The 23,403-nt window shown below is 35.9% G+C and overlaps 1 protein-coding gene across 5 annotated transcripts in view; it reads right to left on the bottom strand.

Moving 5' to 3' along the window:
- Window positions 1–20,918, bottom strand: part of LOC143226538 (metastasis-associated protein MTA3-like) — a 50,978-nt gene extending 30,060 nt beyond the window's left edge. For all 5 annotated transcript variants that reach the window (XM_076457624.1, XM_076457625.1, XM_076457627.1 and 2 more), the window contains exons 1-3: window positions 20,744–20,918; window positions 20,134–20,201; window positions 19,615–19,708 (exon numbers count right to left, since the gene is read on the bottom strand). In XM_076457624.1, the coding sequence (XP_076313739.1) occupies window positions 19,615–19,708; window positions 20,134–20,201; window positions 20,744–20,771 (190 nt within the window). In that variant the 5' untranslated portion in view covers window positions 20,772–20,918. The remainder of the gene's footprint in view (window positions 1–19,614; window positions 19,709–20,133; window positions 20,202–20,743) is intronic.
- Between the last annotated feature and the right edge of the window lie 2,485 nt (window positions 20,919–23,403).

The following is a 23,403-nucleotide window of genomic DNA, read 5'->3' as shown; positions in this document are numbered from 1 at the left end:
GTTTAAACAGATGAAATCCAGACGTTAAAAACAATAACAATGTTGACGTTACTTTGTCTCTGACGTTAACTTGAACGGCTTTCAAAGATATTTTATAAACTATAAACCAATTCGCTTATTGAATGGATGACTTATCACAGGATTCTAATTAATAAACCAATCACAAAGAAAAACGTAAAATAAATATACCCTTAATATCACAAATAATCCCTACTAGGGTTTTCTATACATTTTATATAGTTAACGAGTGACTTTGTCAGTTCTTACATCAAATGTTACAGGCACAATTTCTTAACACGTGGTCAAACGTCAGTGAAAGGTATAGAAACAAATTGGTAATTTCAGGGTTAACATATATACACGAATACTATATATCGGAATCAATACCAAACCTGTGATAACAAAACTTGTGGTAGATTGTTTTAGAGCAAAGCCATACTGAGCTATCCACTGTATCCATCGCAGAGACTGAGCCCTGGACTCTAGTGTTGTAAGTTCGTAGACTTACTGCTGTCCCATCGGGGGAACAACTTATGGTAAAGATCAAAGACAAAACCTATGTTAATAATAATAACAAGAAGTTTGATCAGAGTAAGCCATGTACTTAAAAAGAAACTTAAAAATCCAATAGCTATCATTATCGCTAACTAAATATCCAATCCTGGGGCAGCGGTTAGTCTTTGATTTAAAACGCTAAAATAAGAGATTCGATTGTTTTTGGTGGACACAGCAGATAGCCCAATGTGGTTTTGTTACGAGAGAAACACGTTAAATATTTTTTCTTGCGTTTCTACTTTTCAAGTCTGCAGTGTATTGGTTCATCATCCAGGTATCTTCAATGTTGATGAACTTTCCGACAATAAATCCAGTTCAAACTCACAAGATTCAGTCAGCATAAGACTACTTACACTAGTCCTAAGACACGTTCAAATCTAATGATTTGACACAAACTTTATAGTAAGCGACAAATGAAAACAAAAAGTAACTTCTATAACCAATATTATTAACGAAAGCAACATTAAATAAAATAGCTTATTTATGGAAACCACAAAAAAAAAAAAAGCTAGTTCTCGTCTTGAACAACAGTCGCTGATTTACACACATTCGATTGGATTTTTTTTTAACCACCGCACTTTAGCTAATGAAACTCCTTACTACAACCCTACCTTGTTAGCGTTAACCGTGACAATAGAACGCATACGTTTTAGTTAAATGAAACAGAGTAAGAAAAACCCACGTTTATACGCAAGTTCTACAATAATAAGACACTGTATATACAAATACACTGGATTTAACATGTTAAATACACAAACAACCAAACCACATCAGTGACAATTTGTATATCTAAACGTGTAACGCTTACTACAAAGATTTACACAGTTTGATAAAAAATTTACAAAAGACGACATTTATAATCCAGATATAATTGTTTAAAAAAAACTTAACCAACGTTTCGCCTTTGCGGCTCCACCAGGGTTAACATACACATTTGTAGATCGTATTCACGCGCACACATTCAACGTGTCTTCATCTTCTGTCTGTACCTGATGAAAATAAGACTAAAGTTTTTATAACTGGTTCACGTGTCAAAATTACTATACGGTAGTGGTGTATTTCAGTGTATTAAGCCATGATTCAGATACGTACAATGTAGATTCCTTTATAAGCTCACTAATCACTTTATAATTGTATACTTTTAGAATATATAATTATTATTGAAAATATTTTACCCTTAGATAAGCACCTAACACCACCTCCAAATTATGTCTTACATCCTGCACCTTCGCTGCACCACAGTTCAACTTTCTCCTACGTACAGACGTTTTAAGTAACAAACAAAACGAGTCAACAATATAAAAGTATTCCTATAAAAAATCTCATATTCCAGCGTTTTCGAAACAAGTGTTCATAAACGAAGGTATAACTAAGAACTTACTGATCAAAAATAAACGAAAAAGTGTATATTCTAATCACTGACACTTGTAGAAAATTCACTCTCATCTGTAAATCATTAAAAAAAGAAAATAAAATAACCCTACGGTAGACAATGATCTCGGTTATTCTAAAGGAAAACAAAGTTTGTCAAGGTACGAGGTTTTAAAACGATATGTGATTACATGTTTGAGGCTATTTGCTATACACATAAAGCGTTTCTTGGCTATTCATTATAACAGGTCTTCCAGTCTATTTGAAGAAAACATAGACTGTAACACGAAAAGATGAATTTTTTATAACACCATTGGCCAGAAGAATATAGTATTTTTATACGTTTTCCGCTTATCTCTTTGGCAAACAACCAATTTACAATCCGAGCCATTCCTAAAATCATAACATTACTTGAACCAAAGTAAGTGCGTCTTCCCAATGAATACACATTAATTTATCAGGCTTTGTTTACGTTACAGTGAAGAACTATCCATTTCTCAAAAACCCTATTTTTAACTCATTTTCCTAAAAATACAAACACGTGTGGTTCAGGTTAAATAGGATACGTATGGGAATTTCGTATGTCATTTCACACGCATAAAAAAATCTTCACACCATAGATTCACTGTGAGGCCTATTACGACATTACAAGTAGTAATCATACGCATTAAATTCTACCAGAATGTCATCTTTGTAACCTTAGCGTGCGGAAGTGTATCTTCCGTTTCCGGTTTAAATATACAACTTTTTTTTTAATAGAAACACCAATACCTCCACAACACACGACTCAAAGTCTTGGAAAGAATAAAGTGTACAATACTGGTCTCGTGGCAATAAAAAATTGGAGAGCATGCATCGAAACAGATTAGAAGACGACGATCACCTTGTTACAGATAACTTTCAAAGTGGTCAAAAAATTACAATATCCCTTTCTATTTTTAAAATGTCTCCTTTACTCCAAAATAAATTTAAAAGGATCAATAATTCTCAAATGCACCAGTGTTATGTATACAGATAGAGTTATAAAGAAAGAGATATAAAGTACCACTTTGTGCTTCGACGGGATTCACCAACCGAATATAACAGTCGTTATATCTTCCTGCTGGTTTTAGTCATTCCATTGAAAAATGTGAAATGACTCGCGACTAGCTGGGCCAAAAGGGACACAAGTATATTAACCCTACATTCAACAGTCAATGATATTACGTTATATGGTTTATCCAATAGAAAGCCTCCAACGACTTAGTTAGAACTGTTTGAAAACTAGTGTTACAACCTTGGGTGCAATAAACAGTAACTCGGTACAACGCATGCATAGATCTGCAAGTCGAGTTACCCGTTTATGTGTGTGTGTGTGTGTGTGTGTTCTTATAGCAAAGCCACATCGGGCTATCTGCTGAGTCCACTGAGGGGAATCGAACCCCTGATTTTAGCGCTGTAAATCCGTAGACTTACCGCTGTACCAGCGGGGGGGGGGTCCGTTAAGATTTAGTACACTTAATAACAACGCAATAAGAATATAAAACATTGATTGATTGATTCATTGATTTAGTGTTTTATGGCACAAAGCAGCGAGGCTATCTGCGCCAGACATTCGGTAAAAATGTAAAAATAAATAAATAAATGTAGTAATAGACATAAATGGAAATGAAGGTAAAACAAAAAAGTATAAAACCAATGTTGACACCTAGTCTACAATGTTAAGATAGAAGGCAGAGTATAAGAAGTTGTAAGGTATTTACTCTAGCAAAAAGGTAATGATCATAACCCGCCAGGAAGACTAACAGGTAAGTTCAAGAACCACCGTCACTCACCTGAAGTTGGTCTTTCCAGTCCTGGTTCCGGGTTATGTGTCATAGCAACCAGTATCAAAATGTAAAAGAATAGAAGTTTTAAAAGATACATAGCAAAATTGTAACAATGAGTAGCCAAATGTCCAATAAAAAGATAAAGTAAAGTAAATGGAGTAAAATTTGTAAAAGTAAATGAAGGTAAAAACAAAACAGCAATTAAAACAGAAAATGGTGTAAAAACCAATGGTGACATCCAGTCTTCAAAGTTGTAAAATATTTACTCTAGCAAAATGGTAATGATCATAACCCGCCAGGAAGACTAACAGGTAAGTTCAAGAACCACCGTCAGTCACCTGAAGTTGGTCTTTCCAGTCCTGGTTCCGGGTTATGTGTCATAGCAACCAGTATCAAAATGTAAAAGAATAAAAGTTTTAAAAGACACTCCGCAAAATCGTAATAATGAGTAGCCAAATGTCCAGTAAAAAGATAAAAGTCAAGTAAATGGAGTAAAATTTGTAAAAGTAATTGAAGATAAAAGCAAAACGGCAATTAAAACAGAAAATGGCGTAAAAACCAATGTTGACATCCAGTCAACAAAGTTGTAAAGAACTACCTGTAGCAGAATGGTAATGATCATAACCCGCCAGGAAGACTAACAGGTAAGTATAAAAACCACCGTCAGTCACCTGAAGTTGGTCTTTCCAGTCCTGGTTCCGGGTTATGAGTCAATATGGCCAGTACTAAAAAGTTAAGTAGTAAAAGTGTGAAATGATATGCAGCAAAAGTATAATAACAACTCGCCAGGACGACTAACGAGTAGTTCAAACGGATAGTTCAAACAGAGCGTTAGTCACCTGAAGTTGGCCTTTCCAGTCCTGGTGTCGAGTTATTTAATGTTACGGCCATTTTCCAATGTCAAATTGAAGGAGAGAGATTAAAACTGTAAAAAAGGAACCACAATTAAAAAGGTGTAATGAATAAATATGCAACACTTAAATGAGATTAAAAAGATTAATGGCCATTAAAAAATTAAAAACATTATCAAGGTGGACAGAGTCACCATCACCAATAACTCTGTCCAATGTTACAGACTGACCCTGGGAAAAAATATGTTTAAAATATTGCCGTCGTTGAGAATTGTAACGATGGCAAGAAAGTAAAACGTGGTTGATAGTGATTTGAGTGTCACACAAATTACACACTGGTGCATCAGTTCCAGATAAAAGAAAATGATGAGTTAAAAAACTGTGACCAATGCGTAGCCTAGTGAGAACAACTTCCTCCTTCCGAACTTTACGGAAGCTAGATGGCCAAAGTCCAATTTTTGGTTTGATTTGAAAAAGTTTCTTGTCACGTTGCTCACTCCAAGTGGACTGCCAGCTGGCATGGAGCCGAGCCTTGAAGACAACACCATAGTCCATGTACGGAATAGGCATAGGAGCGATGGTGCTGAAGCAGACATATTTAGCTGCCATATCTGCAAGCTCGTTCCCGCGAATTCAAACATGGCCTGGTATCCAGAAAAACTGGATTGAAGTAGCTGCTAATGAGAAATGGGCCAGTCGGTTTCGAATATCAGCGAGAACAGGATGTGAGCTAACGTGTAGCGATTCCAAAGCAAGTATAGAACTAAGCGAATCAGTATAAATAGTGCAGTTGGAGTACTGCTCAGCTGGAATATGATCCAGGGCAAGAGATATGGCATACAGTTCATTAGTGAACACAGAAGCTGTAGAAGGGATTCTGCACGCAACTACTGACCCAAAGCAAACCATAGCAGAGCCCACTGAATTACCTGATTTGGAACCATCTGTATAAATGGGAACTGAGTGATTGTTTGAAAGATATTCAATGAATAAAAGACGGTACTTCCAATCTGGAGTATCTGCCTTTTTTAGGTGACTCAAAGAAAGGTCACATTTGGGGGCTGTAATAAGCCATGGTGGGATGGGCCAACCTGTGAAATCTGCAATGTTATCCAAGGACAGACCCAATTCATCCAATTGCGTCCGGATGCGAAGGCCAAACGGAGCAATGACAGATCGTCTGTTCTGAAAAAGTACTGCCCACCGAGGAAGGAAAACACATTTCCAGGTGGGATGCTTTGGTAAGGAATGAAGTTTCGAAGTATATTGTAAAGATAGTTGCAAACGGCGAAGGTGTAGAGAAGGTTCATGAGATTCAATGTATATACTTTGAACTGGAGAGGTACGGAAAGCCCCAGTGCAGAGTCGAAGTCCTTGGTGATGAATGGGGTCCAGCATCTTTAAGGCCGAGGGTCTGGCAGAGCCATAGACCATTGATCCATAATCGAGTTTCGATCTAATAAGAGCACGATATACCTTTAACATTGAACAGCGATCTGCCCCCAAACTGGTAGAAGAGAGAACACGGAGGATGTTCAGTGCTCTTGTGCATTTGACCCGAAGCTGCTTTAAGTGTGGTATAAAGGTCAGTTTACGATCAAAGATAAGCCCAAAGAACTTGGTATCCGGGACCACTGGCAGCAAAACTTCACCGATATGAAGTTCAGGATCAGGGTGAATACCCCGTCGACGGCAAAAGTGCATGCATACAGTTTTGGAGAGAGAGAAATTAAAGTCGTTTGCCAGAGTCCACTTCCGTACACAATTGAGGGCGGTTTGTAGTTGCCGCTCAATATATCTCATGTTTGACGACTGACATGAGATGTGAAAGTCGTCGACATACAGCCCATTCGCAACAGTGAGAGGGAGTTGTTCAGTGATGGCATTTATCATTATATTAAAGAGTGTAACACTCAATACACAGCCTTGAGGGACTCCAAGTTCCTGTACAAAAGAACGGGAAAGTGTCGAACCCACACGAACTTGGAATCTCCTGTCCATTAAAATATTTTTAATAAACATGGGTAGATGGCCACGTAACCCATATGTATGGAGGTCTCGCAAAACGCCATACCTCCATGTTGTGTCGTAAGCCTTCTCTATGTCAAAGAATTTGGTTCAAGATGTTGGTGGTTGAGAAAGGCTTCTCTGATAGATGTTTCAAGACGAATTAGGTGGTCTGTGGTGGAGTGCTGTCGACGGAACCCACACTGGGTGGGCGAGAGGAGGTTGTTTGATTCAAAGAACCAAACAAGACGAGCATTAACCATCCTTTCTAAAGTCTTACAGAGACAGCTCGTCAAAGCAATTGGACGGTAGTTTGAAGGAATCTTGGGATCTTTCCCTGGCTTAGAGAAAGGTAAAATAATAGCCTGGCGCCAGGCATCAGGAAAAACATTCTCCTGCCAGATCTGGTTGAAAACAATCAGGACATCAAGAAAAGCAGGAGATAGATGGTGCAGCATGTCATAATGAATATCATCAGGTCCAACAGACGTACTGGCAGACCAATGAAGGGCCATTTTTAGTTCCACCAGGGTAAAGGGACAATTATAGTCAAAGAAACAGTCAGTTCGAAAGGAAAGAGGTGATCGCTCTGCCCGAGTCTTGATGGCCAGGAAGGTGGAGGAACAAGCAGAAGTGCTAGATACCCGGCAAAAGCTTTTACCTAGAGTGTTAGTGATGTTTCGAACATCAGTATCAGTCACCTCCTGACCATCAGAGAGTAAGATCGAGAGGGGGATAGAATTGTAGTGTCCATTAACCTTTCGAATCCTGTCCCATATGATCTTGGAACTGGTGGTAGAAGATATGCTGGTTGTGAACTTAATCCAAGATTCCTTCTGGCTTTGACGTCTTACCCACCTAGCATGTGCACAGGCCCGTTGGAAAGCAACCCGGTTTGAAAGTGTGGGATATCTACGAAAAGTATCCCAGGTCCGCTTTTGAGCCTTCCGTGCTAAGTGGCAAGCAGGATTCCACCACGGACGAGGATATCGTGGAAAACGTGTCGAGGTTTTAGGAATACACTGAGCAGCTGCATGTGTAATACAGTCAGTTACCGCTGCTACACAGTCGTCTATTGATGGCTGATTTACGATGGCAGGATCAAGTGCTGCGAGGGCAGTGAAAGTGGACCAGTCTGCCTGATCCAGCTTCCACCGGGGCACGCAGGTAGGGTGGCATCGACCACGGCCAGTCTCTCTCAAAAGGATCGGAAAATGATCACTGCCTAGTGGATTACTGTCAACCCTCCATGAAAAATGGGAGAATAATGAAGGGGAGCAAACTGAGAGATCAATAGCGGTAAAGGACTGACTAGGTGCATGAAAGTAAGTGGAAGAACCAGTATTGAAAAGAGAAAGATTGTGATCAGAGAGCATCTGCTCTACAGGTTGGCCCCTCCCATCAATAACAGCACTTCCCCAGAGGGGATGATGTCCATTAAAATCCCCTAGGATTAGAAATGGAAATGGCAACAGTTCAACGAGAGCATCAAGATCTGATTGATCATATGTCTCTCCAGGGGACAGGTACAGAGAACAAACAGTGATGGTATGACCCAAGGAAACACGGATGGCTACAGCCTCCAAGGGTGTGTTGAGTGACAAAGACAGGGTGGGCACGTGTTGATCAACCAACAGTGCCACCTCTCCATGTACTCGACCATCACACAACCTGTCATTTTTGTACAGAGAAAACTGCCGAATAGAGACAGTATCAGCAGTTTTGAGAAATGTTTCTTGTAAAGAAAGATAAACAGGATGGTAGGAAGCAATCAGCGTTTTGATATCATCCAGATTTGAACGTAAACCTCGACAGTTCCATTGTATCAAGGTGGCCATTTTTAAGAACGGGTAGGTGAAGTGGCTGGAGAACCCTTCGGTTTACGACCACGTCTTTTTTCTTTACTGTCTTTAGTCAGAGGAGGTCTATCAACCTCCATGGATCCTGCTCTGGGTCGGGTGTGCAGGTTTTTGTTATTGGAAGGGGAATCCAGTGACTGAGGACGCGAACGAATAATTGTTTTGTCTCTTGTGGTGGGAGAAAAAGATGTATCAGAAGAAATGCCTGTATTTGAAACTGAAGAACGTGGATCTTGAGGTTTGTTGGAAGGTACGGGAGGAACAGAGATGGGTGTGGAAGTCGATTCATCAACCTTTTTAACCACGGAGGTCAAAAGGCTTTTCATTTGTTTTGAAAACGATTCTCCTGGAGGCACAGAGAGATCTGTGTGCTCTCCCACTGTAGTTGTGGAATGAAGTGCAGCAGCATATGTCCGAGATGGAGTTGTGGACAGCAATTTCCGAGCCTCAGGATAACTAATGTTATGGGTCGTTTTCAAATGCTGCACCTCTTTTTCCTCCAACCATTTTGGGCAAGAACGAAAGTAGGAAGGGTGGGAACCATTGCACTTGACACAATGTGGGTCCGTGTGACACTCATAGGCATCGTGGTCCTTGCCTCCACAACGAACACATGTCAGGGAACCACGACAAGATGTCTTTGAGTGGCCGAATCTCTGACATTGGAATCATCGAAGAGGGTTTGGTATGTATGGCCGAACCCTGCAAATGAGATAACCTGCCTTGATGGTGGCAGGTGCACGTGGTGAAGTAAATGTTAAAACGAGGGTATTTGTTGGCAGTGTAACTCCATCTTTGCGAGTGGAGATGCGCCTCACTGCAGAAACTCCTTAAGTGGAGAGACCAGCGAGAATCTCTGACTCGAGAACGTTCTTCAAATCCCTTTCAACAATAACTCCTCGTGAAGAATTCAAGGTAGCATGGGGTGTAACCTCAATAGGTATATCCCCAATTGCCTTTGAATTCAAGAGGAGTTCACTGTGTTGGGATGTGGATGTCTCAACCAATATGTCACCAGATCGAAGTTTCTTTACTGATTTTGGAGAGCCAGCAAGTCCCTCTAGTCCCTTTTGAATAAAAAAGGGGACATTTGCCCTAAAGGTTTTTCCGAAAGAGAATGTAATATAAGAAAATGAGGTACGTGTGTTACTGATGTTGAAGATTGCTGTTCTGAGTATTCAAGATGTGGTCGCTTACCCATTGACTGTTTTTTTTTACAATTTTATTTAAATTTTTTAGAGGATCCATAGGAAAAAGAAAAAATTTCGGTACCCACTGACCCCACCCACCATGGAGCCCTACAAGGGGACGCACTACAAAGTCACGCAAGGACAATGCAGCAACGCCAGGGTTTCGTGACCACTGTACCTAAACACCAGCATCAGGCACAATGTCCACAACACCCGTTGAGAACTTCTAACACTGGTACTTGGTTGACTCTAGCCCAAGTGGACCAGCCGACTGACCCAAGGGGGGGTCACCCAAAGGCCGCCCGTCTACAGGAATTCGAGGCCAAAGTGATGTGTTAGGGTTGGACCCCTCAACCACCAGGATCCTCTCCTCCCCTTCACGGGTCGCCACGCACGACAAACACGTGGGTGGATGTTTAGATCCCAGAGAAGGTAACCAGATAGAACAGAACCTTCCCTGGGAGGTCCCCTCACCACGTACAGGAATCAACACCGAGGGGAATATAAAACAACGTATTTTTTTGAGCTAAGTACGGATATTATCCCACGATGTCTTCTTGAGATTGTGTTTACAAATACAGTTCTCTCTCAACCTTTACGCGTAGCTCACGAACAACTTTCACATAACTACACTAACACCCCGAGTCGAAGGTATTTATCTGTTTATATCACAGAGTTAATAAATTTTCAAATACTATTACATGGGAAAACATTTTTATTCCTATTTTTTGAACATAAATGATTTACTAACAATTACTGTGTGACAGTTACATCTGAGACTTATCATCTTCTACCCAAAATGAGGTTGCCGGACTGTTGATTATGAACCACAATTCTACACACTGAAGTAACCACGACTTCTATATTCGCATACCCAACTTTTTATATTTTCGCGAAATTCACAACAAACTTTTGAAGATCCATTCGTATGACATACAGATGTTACTGATTTTGCAGTGGGGGATATCTAGTCTGGAAGGAAACTGAATGTTACGCAAAGGAGGTATTGTACAACTTGAAAAGAACTACCAAGTGTTGTTCGAGCTCAAAGTCATTCCCACCATTACCAATATGGAAAGAAGTTTGTATACCTCTAAAATACCAAACACCAAGATGGCTTCAGAAACTTCTGAAATACAACTTCAAGATTATGCATTGTTCTAGACAGAGTCACGGAAATCATATTATTTATAAAAACGACCTTCATAACAGAGTGATTCGATACCAATTAAAGACAGAGATGTACTTAGCACAATGAGAGTCCTTACATCGAGGAGATTGATCGTTATGTTCAAAATGGAGAGATACAGGAGGGCAGAAGTGACATCTTTAGGTTACTATTTCTGCTGTCACTATAACCAGAAAGGATCTATCACTTCTAGAATCTTTGGACAGTTAAGAGAACACACCAAGATTTGATGCTTGGAAGAAAACTGAAAGTGCCACTGATCATTGTGCACTCAAATGTACCCGGACAACTACCAAGTGACGTTCTCATAAATTTATGGGCCCGGCATGGCCCAGCGCGTTAAGGCGTGCGACTCGTAATCTGAGGGTCGCGGGTTCGCATCCGCGTCGCTCCAAACATGCTCGCCCTTTCAGCCGTGGGGGTGTTATAATGTGACGGTCAACCCCACTATTTGTTGGTAAAAGAGTAGCCTAAGAGTTGGCGGTGGGTGGTGATGACTAGCTGTCTTACACTGATAAATTAGGGACGGCTAGCACAGATAGCCCTCGAGTAGCTTTGTGCAAAATTCCAAAAAACAAACAAACAAACATAAATTTATGTTGTTTAGCCGGAAAGAAGTTTAACGCAACGTAATGAGTTTGCCCTTAATTAATGTCTGGAACTTTCTCTAGAGTTCAGGAAATAAGTTGAACACTTTATAAAGAGCAAACTGTACAAAGATGCATCCTTATGTACTTCAAATATTAGGGAATTTTCGCCGATTTCAATATCATATCGATCATGGTTTTGTATTCTAATCTTTCAAGACACCAACTATGGATTCGTGGCTCCGTCAAATACAATCGGGACGTGTGCCCTGTGTGCTAGTTTCTAGCGACCTCTTTAGTCTTAGATAATTTAATTTGTTAATGATTAATTAGAGAATGGTTTTCTTAGCTATATAGTTCATACTGTGAATATTATGTCGTGTTTCGACAACGAAATACAGGAATGTTTTTTCAATTTGTTTGGAATTCTGCGCAAAGCTGTACGAGGACTTTTTGCACTAGTCGTTTCTAATTTAGCAGTGAAAGACTAGAGGGAAGGCAGCTAGTCATCACCACCCACCGCCAACTCTTGGGCTACTCTTTTTACCAATAGTGGGATTGCCCGATACCCTACAACGCCCACTTAAAATACGTGCTTCTTTCACAACACTCCGTTGAAAAATTCATCTACCTCTACAGTGACACCAAAACATGTACCGTGATCGAGTTAATGTCACCATAAATGTGCTTGAAAGGTTTTCAGTTTCCATCAACTGGATCTCCACAGATTAATAAGCATTATATATTCTCTCGAAACAATTAATACCACGGATTCATTACAAGGTGGTAAAAGTTTCGAATAACCACCGCATATTCTTACGGAAAAATCAATTCTGTTGGTGCAATAACTTCCAACAGATATTTTCATAACTTAAAAGGTCAAAGGATCAATATATTCAGGCACATGTATACAAACTTTGGCTTTGTGTGTTCAAAGTTAAACATACAATTAAAAGGGGTAATTAAACAGATTCCATACACAACTAGCCCCTCCGATCCTTTTCCAGACTGGATGCGTTTATATCACATAACGTCAAATTTCCCCTTCGAAAACTCAGAAAATCCTTATTACATCCAAAATGATCAAAAATCCGAATTATTTTTTGTAGCATGATGAGAAGTCTCAACCTTAATGTTCCCATGAAATATTATACAAATCCGATCATATTTTACGGAGGTGTTAACTCTAAACCACGAAAACGCCCTATCTCGCCACTATAAAATATATTTCAAAATTGATTCGTAATAGTATCTCGATATGAATCCGTACCAAATATGGGGAGGAATATTCCATACTGACTTTCCATCTTGTGTAAAAGTTTCGTGTATATCGATCGGTCTATTAGTTTTCTAAATACACGCGTGGAAACACTGACGAACCTGACTGCAATATCCCCCCCTCCTCCGGGGGCGATAATTTGGTTTGAATTTCGCGCAAAGCTATTCGAGGGCTATCTGCACTAGCCGTCCCTAATTTAGCAGTGTAAGACTAGAGGAAAGGCAACTAGTCATCGACACCCACCGCCAACTTTTGGGCTACTCTTTTACCTACGAATAGTGGGATTGACCCTCACATTATAACGCCCCCACGACTCATAGATTACGAGTCGAATGCCTTAAACACCTGATTATGGTAATACACTGGTGCTGTTTCGAAAATTTTGAAAACGTGGATGTTTTACATATTTCTAAGAGTTAAAAACGACGTGTTTAATAATTTCTTTCTGAAAGAGAAGTCGAATACGTACAACCACAAAGAAGATACACAATTATTTAGTTTTCAAATGTTGTGTGACGAAGTAGAACAAAAATAAGGAGCTGTAAAAAATAAACCATTAGCGTAAAAACAAAAACACCCGGGAAAACTAGAGGGCTACAAACGAAGTTTACTCAAAATACCTATCATTTTGTTATAGCAAAGCCACATCGAGCTATCTGCTGTCTCGTTGGAAAAGTGAAATTCTACAAGGGCGTTTATAATTTAATGGGTATGTTCAGCACAAGAAATTATTTGGTATTATTAATTCCTCTGTATCTCAGCAGGGCTTCTGACACATACACATAGCTGTTAGTAATATTTTCAAAACTTTTCTTTAAACAGATTTCATAAAGCTTGTCCTCGTTAGCTCCGATTCAACATTTTGTTGTGTACAAATGTTCAAACTTATTTAAAATAAAGACAGTGTAAAAGAATCGGCCAACAAAAGAACACCATCACAACAATACTCACAAAGCACCACAAACGATATTTTATTCTCATCATGTATATAGTTGTTTCGCCTATCAAGGTTTTCGCCATGGGAGTTCCAAGTTTACACAAGACTCACCCCCCCCCTAGTAACACACGTTATGACGTCATAAAAAAACTCTTCGAAAAATCTACAGCGCCGTTTTAGTTGAAAATTACTACCAAATTTTAGAAGGTAATTGCAACACCATGTAATGCACACGTGCTCTTCGCAAACTTCCATGATACAGGTCAAGAGAGATTTAGCAATATACATTTTTTTTCTGCCTTAGTTTATCACTGACATGAAGCTATAGTTCCCAAAAGCACTCGAACGAACGCTAAGTTCAAGTGACATTTATCGTTAAAAGACCAGATGAAAGAAAATGAGTCTCGTGCAGAATAAGGTTTCCACAAAAATATGACGTAAATATTTCATTGTCACAGCTAGATATATGGTAAATATCACATAACCTTTGTTTTTTAGTAATATTAACCGTTTGAGTTGAAGCGCTTTTCTCTCCAAATTTCAAATGTTTATTAATTTAATATCTTAAGTAAAGAAAACTAAAACACCCCATTTTGTTTTTTAAAGTGTATCTAAAAATAAGTCTTGCAGTAGGAGACTGTCTACCAACAAAAGATACAGTAGAGTTACTTTAGACACAAGTATAAAATGTTAACGTGAACCAGTATGCTATAAACATTACAAATCTAATAAGTATTAAGTTGACATTCACTCCGATAAAACGACCACAAAACAAAACATGCGATAGTTCTGCTTCAACATCCTATTATAAAACACGCAACCAGCCGATGGTTAACACTTATCTCCACCCTACTTTTCAATACACCGGACATAACGTCTACTTCTACCTTATAAAAAAGGTGAACTTCCGGCAAGTTTTAATCTGTGGTTCCAGCTAGTGCACGGATAAAGTTTAGCTCAGTTTAAATTAAGTTTGTTTTTTTGAACGGGTGAAGAGTTTTTGTTTATCAGTGAACATCTATGGGTGTCTAAAGCTGCAATTTGAAACACATCAAAGTACAAGTTCACTGAACAAGCATCACGTTCATTTTAACAGGAGTTGAGCCTACTCGTCACTTAGGCCTATTTGTCACTGAAATCAAACACCACTTTCAAGTGCAGCGTGCATTTCATGCCTGCCAACCTCAAACTGAAAAATGTGTTTCTTTTAACTTCCTATTGAGTTGTACCTATTAATGTGACAACAAACAGCGATATTACAATAAAAATGGCTATTTCATGACAAGTTGTACATATAACAAGCAATTCTCCCTCCAGAACCTCAGGACGGCTAGTATGTGTATTAACACTTTTACTAATAAAGCAGAGAACTGCGTTTCGACCTTCTGAGGTCCTGAAATACATTTTTGCTCTAATTGGGTTTCTCGTCATCACGAAGTTTCCCGCCAGGTGTATTCAACAAGAACCGAGCTTTGAAACTTTATATTTGTGACATCGAATGCTCCGTCTCTTGTAAACAATATTAAAACACTTTTTGATAAATTACTGAATCTAGTTATTTGGCTGTCACAAAATTAAAGAAAGATGGTTAGTATTTGAGTTTGTAAAATGATAACAAAAGTAGCGTAACCAATTTTATCCGATTAGATTCTCATAATGTGACCCCTAATAAATTTGCGTATACATGTTATTGTTAATCTGGCCCGACTAGAAATGTCTCACAGAAAATACCATTTGCCCCCTCCCCCCAGGGCCCTGCTTTAGAAAGGATTGGTATAAAAGAAAGGGAAAGGGGTACATAAACCAATATATCTTATGAGGGAAGGACACTCAAAACAGTACAACTTAGGCGACTTTGTTGGAATCTAGATACATCATAGCATATTAAACAGTGATAACACAAGATTGGTAGCTTCTTGTGAATTGATTTATTTAAGGTAACAAAAAACATTACATGTATTCTTAAACACATTATATGCATTTTCACGCACTGTGTTAATAAAAAAACAAAACAAAGAAAACTATTAATTAACAACCCTTTGTAATGTTCACATATTAGACAATATCCCCAGTTTTCTATTATGTGTATCACAAATAGTTTTACATTTGACCTGTTTAGAATTAACACAAGTAATAAATGTGTTGCTGCTTTAATCTGTGGAAAATGCTGTGAGGTATATTTGTGGAAAGTCTGGTTTTTTTACTTGAAATACAGAGGAAGAAGAGTCTTAAAAACCTCTTAATTTTACAAAATATTTTAACTTCTATAAAATTCAAGGAAAGACACAAGTCTGAAACTATCTCTGTGTGAAGTTTCCTTTACATATGCACACACATATACTTAAAAATGTAGATCATAATATATTTTCTCTAAGATTTGACCTTAAAGAATTATAACAAACACATATCCCACCCAAATAAAGATGCCTAGACATAACAGACCAAGATATATTTTTCTAAGTTTCAGGATGACTGACTAACAAATTAAGCAGCAGCATACAGATGTACTTGTGAGATGTGGGGGGGGGGATAATATTTGTAATTATGTTCCAAACTTTAAGACTTCATGTTCTATGCTGGAAAACAAACATCCCATAAAGTTTCCTTTTTTTGTTAACTATATACAACCTACAATATGGTCTCCAAAACTGTTAAAATTCAGCAATTTTTTTAAATAGTAAACAGTTCTTAGTTACTGCACAACAAAACAAAAGATTAATCTATTAATTATTTCTTCCAATGAGATACTACCATCATTCCAGTTAAATTTAACTGTGCACTTAAGTCGTGAAGTAATACAAGATATTTCAAGAGTTATAAGGGCAAAACCTCCTAACGTCTTCTGTGTTACCTGGCTTTAAAAGAATTGCCATACCAGCCTATTACATGCAATTAAAATATCTTATGAATCTTAGTTAAACTAAGCGAATAAGAAAATTAATAAAAATAATAATACAGGTGTTATGGAGGTAGAGTTCCTAGTTTGCTCAGAATGAAGTAATGTCCACCTTTTACAAGTTCTGATCTTACATACATGATTTTGTACTTTTCTCTTTAACACCTATGCATTTTCCTAGCATCACAAATAGTTGCAAAGACAATATACAACCTATAAATATTGGTTTCTATAACTATCAAATGAGTTACATAAAAAAATCAGTGTTATCAACATTACACAAGTCTTTTTACTGTAAATAAAAATGGTCAAAAGTTTCCAAATACTTATGAGATCATCACCATCACTCAGACACTATGCATCTTTCAAATACCATATATTCAGATACCATCACACAGAATTTTGAAAAACAAACTAGTTTTAAACTTTATTAAAACGTCTGTCATTATTTAACGTTATAGTCAGTTGTTCATGAAACTTTTATTAAAAGTTTCAGTTGGAAATCAAACACCAATTCAGTTGAAACAAATGTATGAAAATGTTTGTTTTCAGGTTTCATGGATCTGAATACCATTAAATGAATATTCTTTTGATATAAACAACTACGCACTAACTTAACCTCAACAGGGGCTTATAATGGAACAGTTTTATCATTATAGCCATTCCAACTCTTTGAGAAACAGCATACATAAACTAGTTTACATTATAAAAAACACAGGGACACTATTCCTAGTCATACGTAGTAAGTGTATGAAATTTCTGTTCATCAAAACCTTGAAAGACATACACCCAAACATAATTTTATAACCAAGAAACTATCAGTTTTAAGATGCACTGAAGAGTTCAAGATTTTGGGGCTGGTATTTACTGAAATAATATGTCTTATTTAAAGAAAACAAAACATTAAACTGGGACCGATCTGGCTTTTATATTTCATTTCCTACATAGCATCTATTAATCTGTGTGACAGCCACTGTACATTCAAACAAGCAAGCCTAATTAATTGGTACACTAATAAATGTTTCTGTATACTTCCATTCTTTAAAAAACTTGGTATACTGGCTTTTGTTCTGGATAATAATACAAAACTACATAAACACTATCCATACTAGCTGGGTGATTAACTTGAATACCCATGAACATTAATTACAATAATTAATGTCAGATAAAATTATAAAGTAATGAAGATAGATCTTTATTATTCTAACTATCAAAGTAATTAAAATATTGCCATTATGACTCCCCATTATTATTTTTGATTACTTCAAGATTGTTGTACTTAATGACCAGTGTCATGACTCAATGTGAAAATAACTGATTAACCAGTCAGGCAATTAACTGATAAACATATATACTTCACTAACTGCCCAGTTTTACTAGTCATCTGTAACTTTCAACTGATAAACTAGAGAGAATACAGCTAGTCAACAGCACCTACTATTAACTCTTGGAATATTCTAATTTAATAGTGAGATTTGACTATCACACTTATAATGCACCTACAACTTTGACGCACAGAGCACAATTATGCAGCAATAAAATACAAACCATGACCTCTCAGATTCTTAATCTGGTACATTTACCACTGAGCCATGGGTGGCCCACCAAGTGCTGTAACTAACAAGAATAGCTACTTAAAACCTTCCAATAAAATCTTTATTTTAAGGCTTTGATCTGTTACTAGGAGAAATGCTTTAAAATAAGAACATCTTCATGCATGACTGTTAAAAAATATGTTTTTTTTTGTTGAAAAAACTGTAGTTTAATTTAAAGAAGAAAAATATCTTTACCAATGGTTTCAAAATTAAACAGACTGGTTTTTAAATAAATTATAACATCTTCATAAAAATACTACATCTGATGTGAATCTGCTGAAGTTAACTGGTTCGTAATGTTCAAAATTTATAAACATTCCTTGTCACGTATCTGAAGTTCTGATTAGTAAGTGTTAATCACAATCATAGCTTGCAAGGTTTACAGTATACCAACAATATAAAACTTTTTTGGCATATCATGTTGGTTACATTTATAGGTAATGAGGAAAGCTTCTAGAAATTTCATCCTGCACAACAACATAGACAACACAAATGTTTAGGTACACACACATATATTGTTGATTCATACACTCAAGAATCTTATAATTTTAGTGAATAGGTGGGTATTTTGCAATACAGATTTAACAGTATAAGTTATTTACATTTATGAATATACATTTAACTTAAAAAATATCAATATTAAAATAGATATATAATAGTAAATCCATCATAAAATACAGTTCTGATGTGTTATGTAGCTGTCATGTTAACAAATTTAAGTTTATTCACAATAGCTCTATAAGTCACCCACTTACCAAAGATTTATCCTAACTGAATATAAGTAACCACTTTCATTAATCTATAACTTATGTGAAAAAGTACAATAGAATATACTATAACTGATAAAAAATAACTACCCAATATAATTCTATATTTTTAAATGTTTAGTTTATTTTGGAATATCAAACAAAAACAACACAGAGGTAAAGATCTAGGCTTCAACTCAATTTACGTCTAGTGAGTTTTACTTTACTGTGCAATTTCTTCAATATTTCAAATTTTTACATTTTTGTCCAAGATCCAAACATATATATATTTAGCAATGTATCTCTGTCATAATGTTATCCCAAAAGATGTTATTTAAATACAAATTATTTTTAGTTAGAATAAATAGTATCCTAACTATTTAACTTTTATGGGCAGCAGTAGTAAATGTGTGAAGCTATGAATCAGTATCCTCATACATAGTTTGCATACTGTAAAATACATTATTTATGTAAAAAATTTGAAAACAGCAAGGGACTCATTGGTTCATCCTAGCTTTCCTATTAATTAATAAGTAAAATAAATACATTTTTTATTATAGTGAAATAGACAGCAAACTATAAAATTAAGAGAGATCTGGTTCAGAGACCCAAAGCAAAAAAAATATTACATAATTTTTTAAAAGTAGTTTATTATTATAATTATATTTGAAATACAATAAATATACACACACACCAATTATTACACAGAAAATTTTGGAACTCAGAAGTGTATACGTAACTTACTTTGGTGCTTATCTGCCATCAGAACCAAAGAACTAGAAATGTCTTTTCTTCTATAAAAACACATCACTTTAGCTTCCACATTTCCATTTGGTGTCTTAAAAAAACAACAACAACAAATGTTTAAAATGCCTATGCTATAATAAAAACATATGAGCTCATAACTATAAAGTAACTTACTAATTTCAGTATCTGTATACTAAAACTCTATTTCAGAACTACATATTATCTTTAAACGTATTTCTTAAGCCTAATTATACAGTCATTTTAAAAGAACAGAAAATAAAAACATAGTTGTGCCGGCCTGGATCTCTTCCAAACCGCGTGAATCTACATCATTATTGTGGCGGCGGGCTGTCCTTTGACGAACGGATAGACAGACAGTTGAAGAACAAATACAACATGTTGCCAGCAGGGATGCATCATACGTCTGTTTAATTAAGAATTGTTTGAAAACATTCGCTAAAGTACAAAACGAAATAAATTATTATAACCTGAAAATATTGCACCAGGCTCACTTACCTTAATGAGTTCTTCAATTCGTCGGATTTGATACGGTGTAGTGGATGAGGTTTCAAAATAGACATAATCTGCGAAGATAAACGCATTTCTTTGTTTAAAGCGCACAAATTATACAAACACGGTAAATAATCTTATACGAACCTGTATATTTTATTATCAACTGTGTAAAATATTTTAAAATACTAAGATAAATAAGAATACTTGCAGTGTAAGCAATACGGTGAATATTATAATAATTATAATACGATCATATTAAGGTTTATTTTAAATCTAGTGGTTGCCTAAACTTAAACCAAGAAGTACAGTTCAAAGCATCACGAGCGGTTATATTAAAATAATAAAAAATCTCAATTAAATAAAATAAAACGTGACTGAAATAATATAAGTATGTTACTTAGCGAATAAAACATGAGACGCAAAGCAGAAAATTGGAACTCTAGGCAATAGTAACTCAATCGCGCCGAAAGGTTCGATAGGCCTAAAGCTAAAGCATGAACCGCAGTTCGGCCATCGGCCGGTAGCTTGTCTCCTATACGTGTCGTGTCAGTATCAGCTAACGTTAAAAGTAAAACTCATGAAGATAACATATAATAAATAAACAAAGACTTACCTCCAACCCGATACATATTTGCTGCCATTATATTACCTAACTGATAACAGTGGTAATCCACAAAGTACGTTTCTCATGAATGACAAACCAGAGTGTGGCCCCACTTGGTTACGTCCGATCACTCACACTCCAACAAAACGCCATTTTCTGAGACTTCTGTCTTCCTCCTCTTTTACATGTGACGTCACATGTCCTTCGGCGTTCTTCGGAAATGAGTTAAAAGATAATAAGGGTCAAAGGTTACAATTATTCGTATGGGTAGCTGACACTTTGTAATTGACTGTATACGAACAAAATACAGTAAAACATTTGTTTTGCAAAAACATTAAAAAATCGAATTTTGTTAAAACGTACATACGTAATATTGTTTATTCTCCTCAAGTTTTAATTACGAACGTCTGTTTTATGATTTTAAAAATAACATTAAAATGTACTTCACCCTATCACCTTTTCTCATATTACAACATTTGTGACGGTACCTTGAAATATAAATTTAGCATCAAAAGTAAGTAATTAATAAATGTCCCATTATTATTATTAAGAAAGAAAAGTAGTGAATAACAAAAAAAAAACCTCTTAAGATTAAGGCTTATTCAAAGAAACAAGATACACTTATTAGCACAAAATGGAAATGAATGCTTTACTATTCTAATCGTATAGTGGGATTGATAGTTACATATAACGTCCTTAGACTTTAAATGATCGAGTATGTTAAATGATTGGATTCGAATCTTCGACCCACAAATGACATATCAAGCGTTCTATCCACTAGATTGCAAGATTTTTAAAGCATTTCATAATCAAAATCAATTTGATTACTATCAAATGTGTAAATATACGGAAGGAAGCATTACAAGTACTTGTGAGAGTCGAGACTTGTTACAATCTGGCATTATTATAATTTGACGAATAATACTAATTTTAGGAAACTGAAAGATAATTTGTACAAATTACTTTAAATGTTTATCTGAGATTATGTCATACTGCATAACACAGTCATGTTTTTATCAATAAAAAAATGTGTAAAATTTCAATGCATAACTGTTATTACATACTTCCAATGTAACACATGCTACTTATACCTTGCATATCGTACTTTAAATAAATAATAATTATTTATTAACTTTTATTTACCAAAAAGAAAACTAGTACATATAAATATATAATTTATGTCATCAAACTGAATATATTATAGCAGTTCCAAAAACAACAACTAAATTTCCAAATGTTTTATAAATGCACACCTTTTTCTCAAATCTATTAATCAAACTAAACAATTGAAATGGATTGGTAGTCACGAACAATTATGCCAAGTACGTAAGTAATACACGAGAAGACACTCCAACATAATTCTACTATAAAGTTTCTTGTTAGTTGCAGAAACATTCGCGGGCTTATGTCAATTATACTACAGCAAATTTATCGCCATCTGTTGAATGTATCTTAAATATCTGAACCTTCTACAAATTAGTGAAACGTGTGAAATAACTAGGTTTTGCTTTACTCATTAAAACATAATATATTTAAATTATAATATTAAAATTTTTATTTTTTAAATGTAATATTTACATTTTATAGACTTTTTGCCTCTTATAAATTGTGTGAGCAAATTAAATAATTAAGATAATTATCTTGTCTTGAGTAAAAAAAAATAACAGACTGAAGAACTTATATTTCGAGTATAAAATTTAAATCAATAGTGAATTTTTAAGTTTTGTGAAACGTTATTTTTCGTAATTTTTACTAACATTTTAACTATTGCACATACATGAATTACCGAAGGTCGTACACTTAAATATATGCTTTTGCGTAAGCAAAGACTATTAGTGTTGACAAGTAGATTTTCCAGTTTGTATACATTCACGTATTAATTATTTCAAATTCAATTAATAAATAACTGGAGTGTCTATTCCCATGATGGAAGCTATATAATTTCAAGATTAATGATAGGTTATATTAGAACATGAAAATTTGCTTTCCTCGAAACGCGTTTCCCGCTAGTACAGTGGTAGGTCTACGGATTTATAACACTCAAATCAGGGATTTCCTTCTCCTAGGTGAACGCAGCAAATAGTCCGATGTGGTTTATCAATAAGAAAATCATCCACATTCCTCTATATGTAATTGTAAAAAACGTCCATAAAAAATTGCAAAATACAAAATGTGAAAATACAAGTTTGCATGTATTCCCGCTTGAATCCAACAAATTATCATGCTACATTTAGAGAAGGTTAACAGGGAACAAAATATTAGTAAAAAAGTCCATAAAAACAATAAAACGCAAAACTGAAGATTTATACATATCTCCCCATTGACATGGTAAACCTTCATACCAGATTTAGTGAAAATAAAAATATAAGAGGTGAAGTACTAGTAAAAAAACGCCCATAGAAACCACAAAAACTGAACATTTGTAGCTACCTCCGCAGCGACCTAATGAATCTCCACGCCAATTTCGGTGAAATCCAACTACACCTGCGATGTAGTTCCTTAGACATACAATAGTTTAATATTCATGCACATTCGGCCTCCTGAGAAAATATACTCTTTTCTTTAAATTTTATTAATTTGTTTATCCAGATTTATATAAATATATGTCACTTATTACGAAATAAATACTAATTTAAAAACCATAATCATGTACAAGTCATATTGATTAC

The sequence above is a fragment of the Tachypleus tridentatus genome, chromosome 9 (genome assembly GCF_004210375.1).
Source record: "Tachypleus tridentatus isolate NWPU-2018 chromosome 9, ASM421037v1, whole genome shotgun sequence".
Classification (NCBI taxonomy): domain Eukaryota; kingdom Metazoa; phylum Arthropoda; class Merostomata; order Xiphosura; family Limulidae; genus Tachypleus; species Tachypleus tridentatus.
This window is presented reverse-complemented; position numbering and strand designations above follow the sequence as displayed.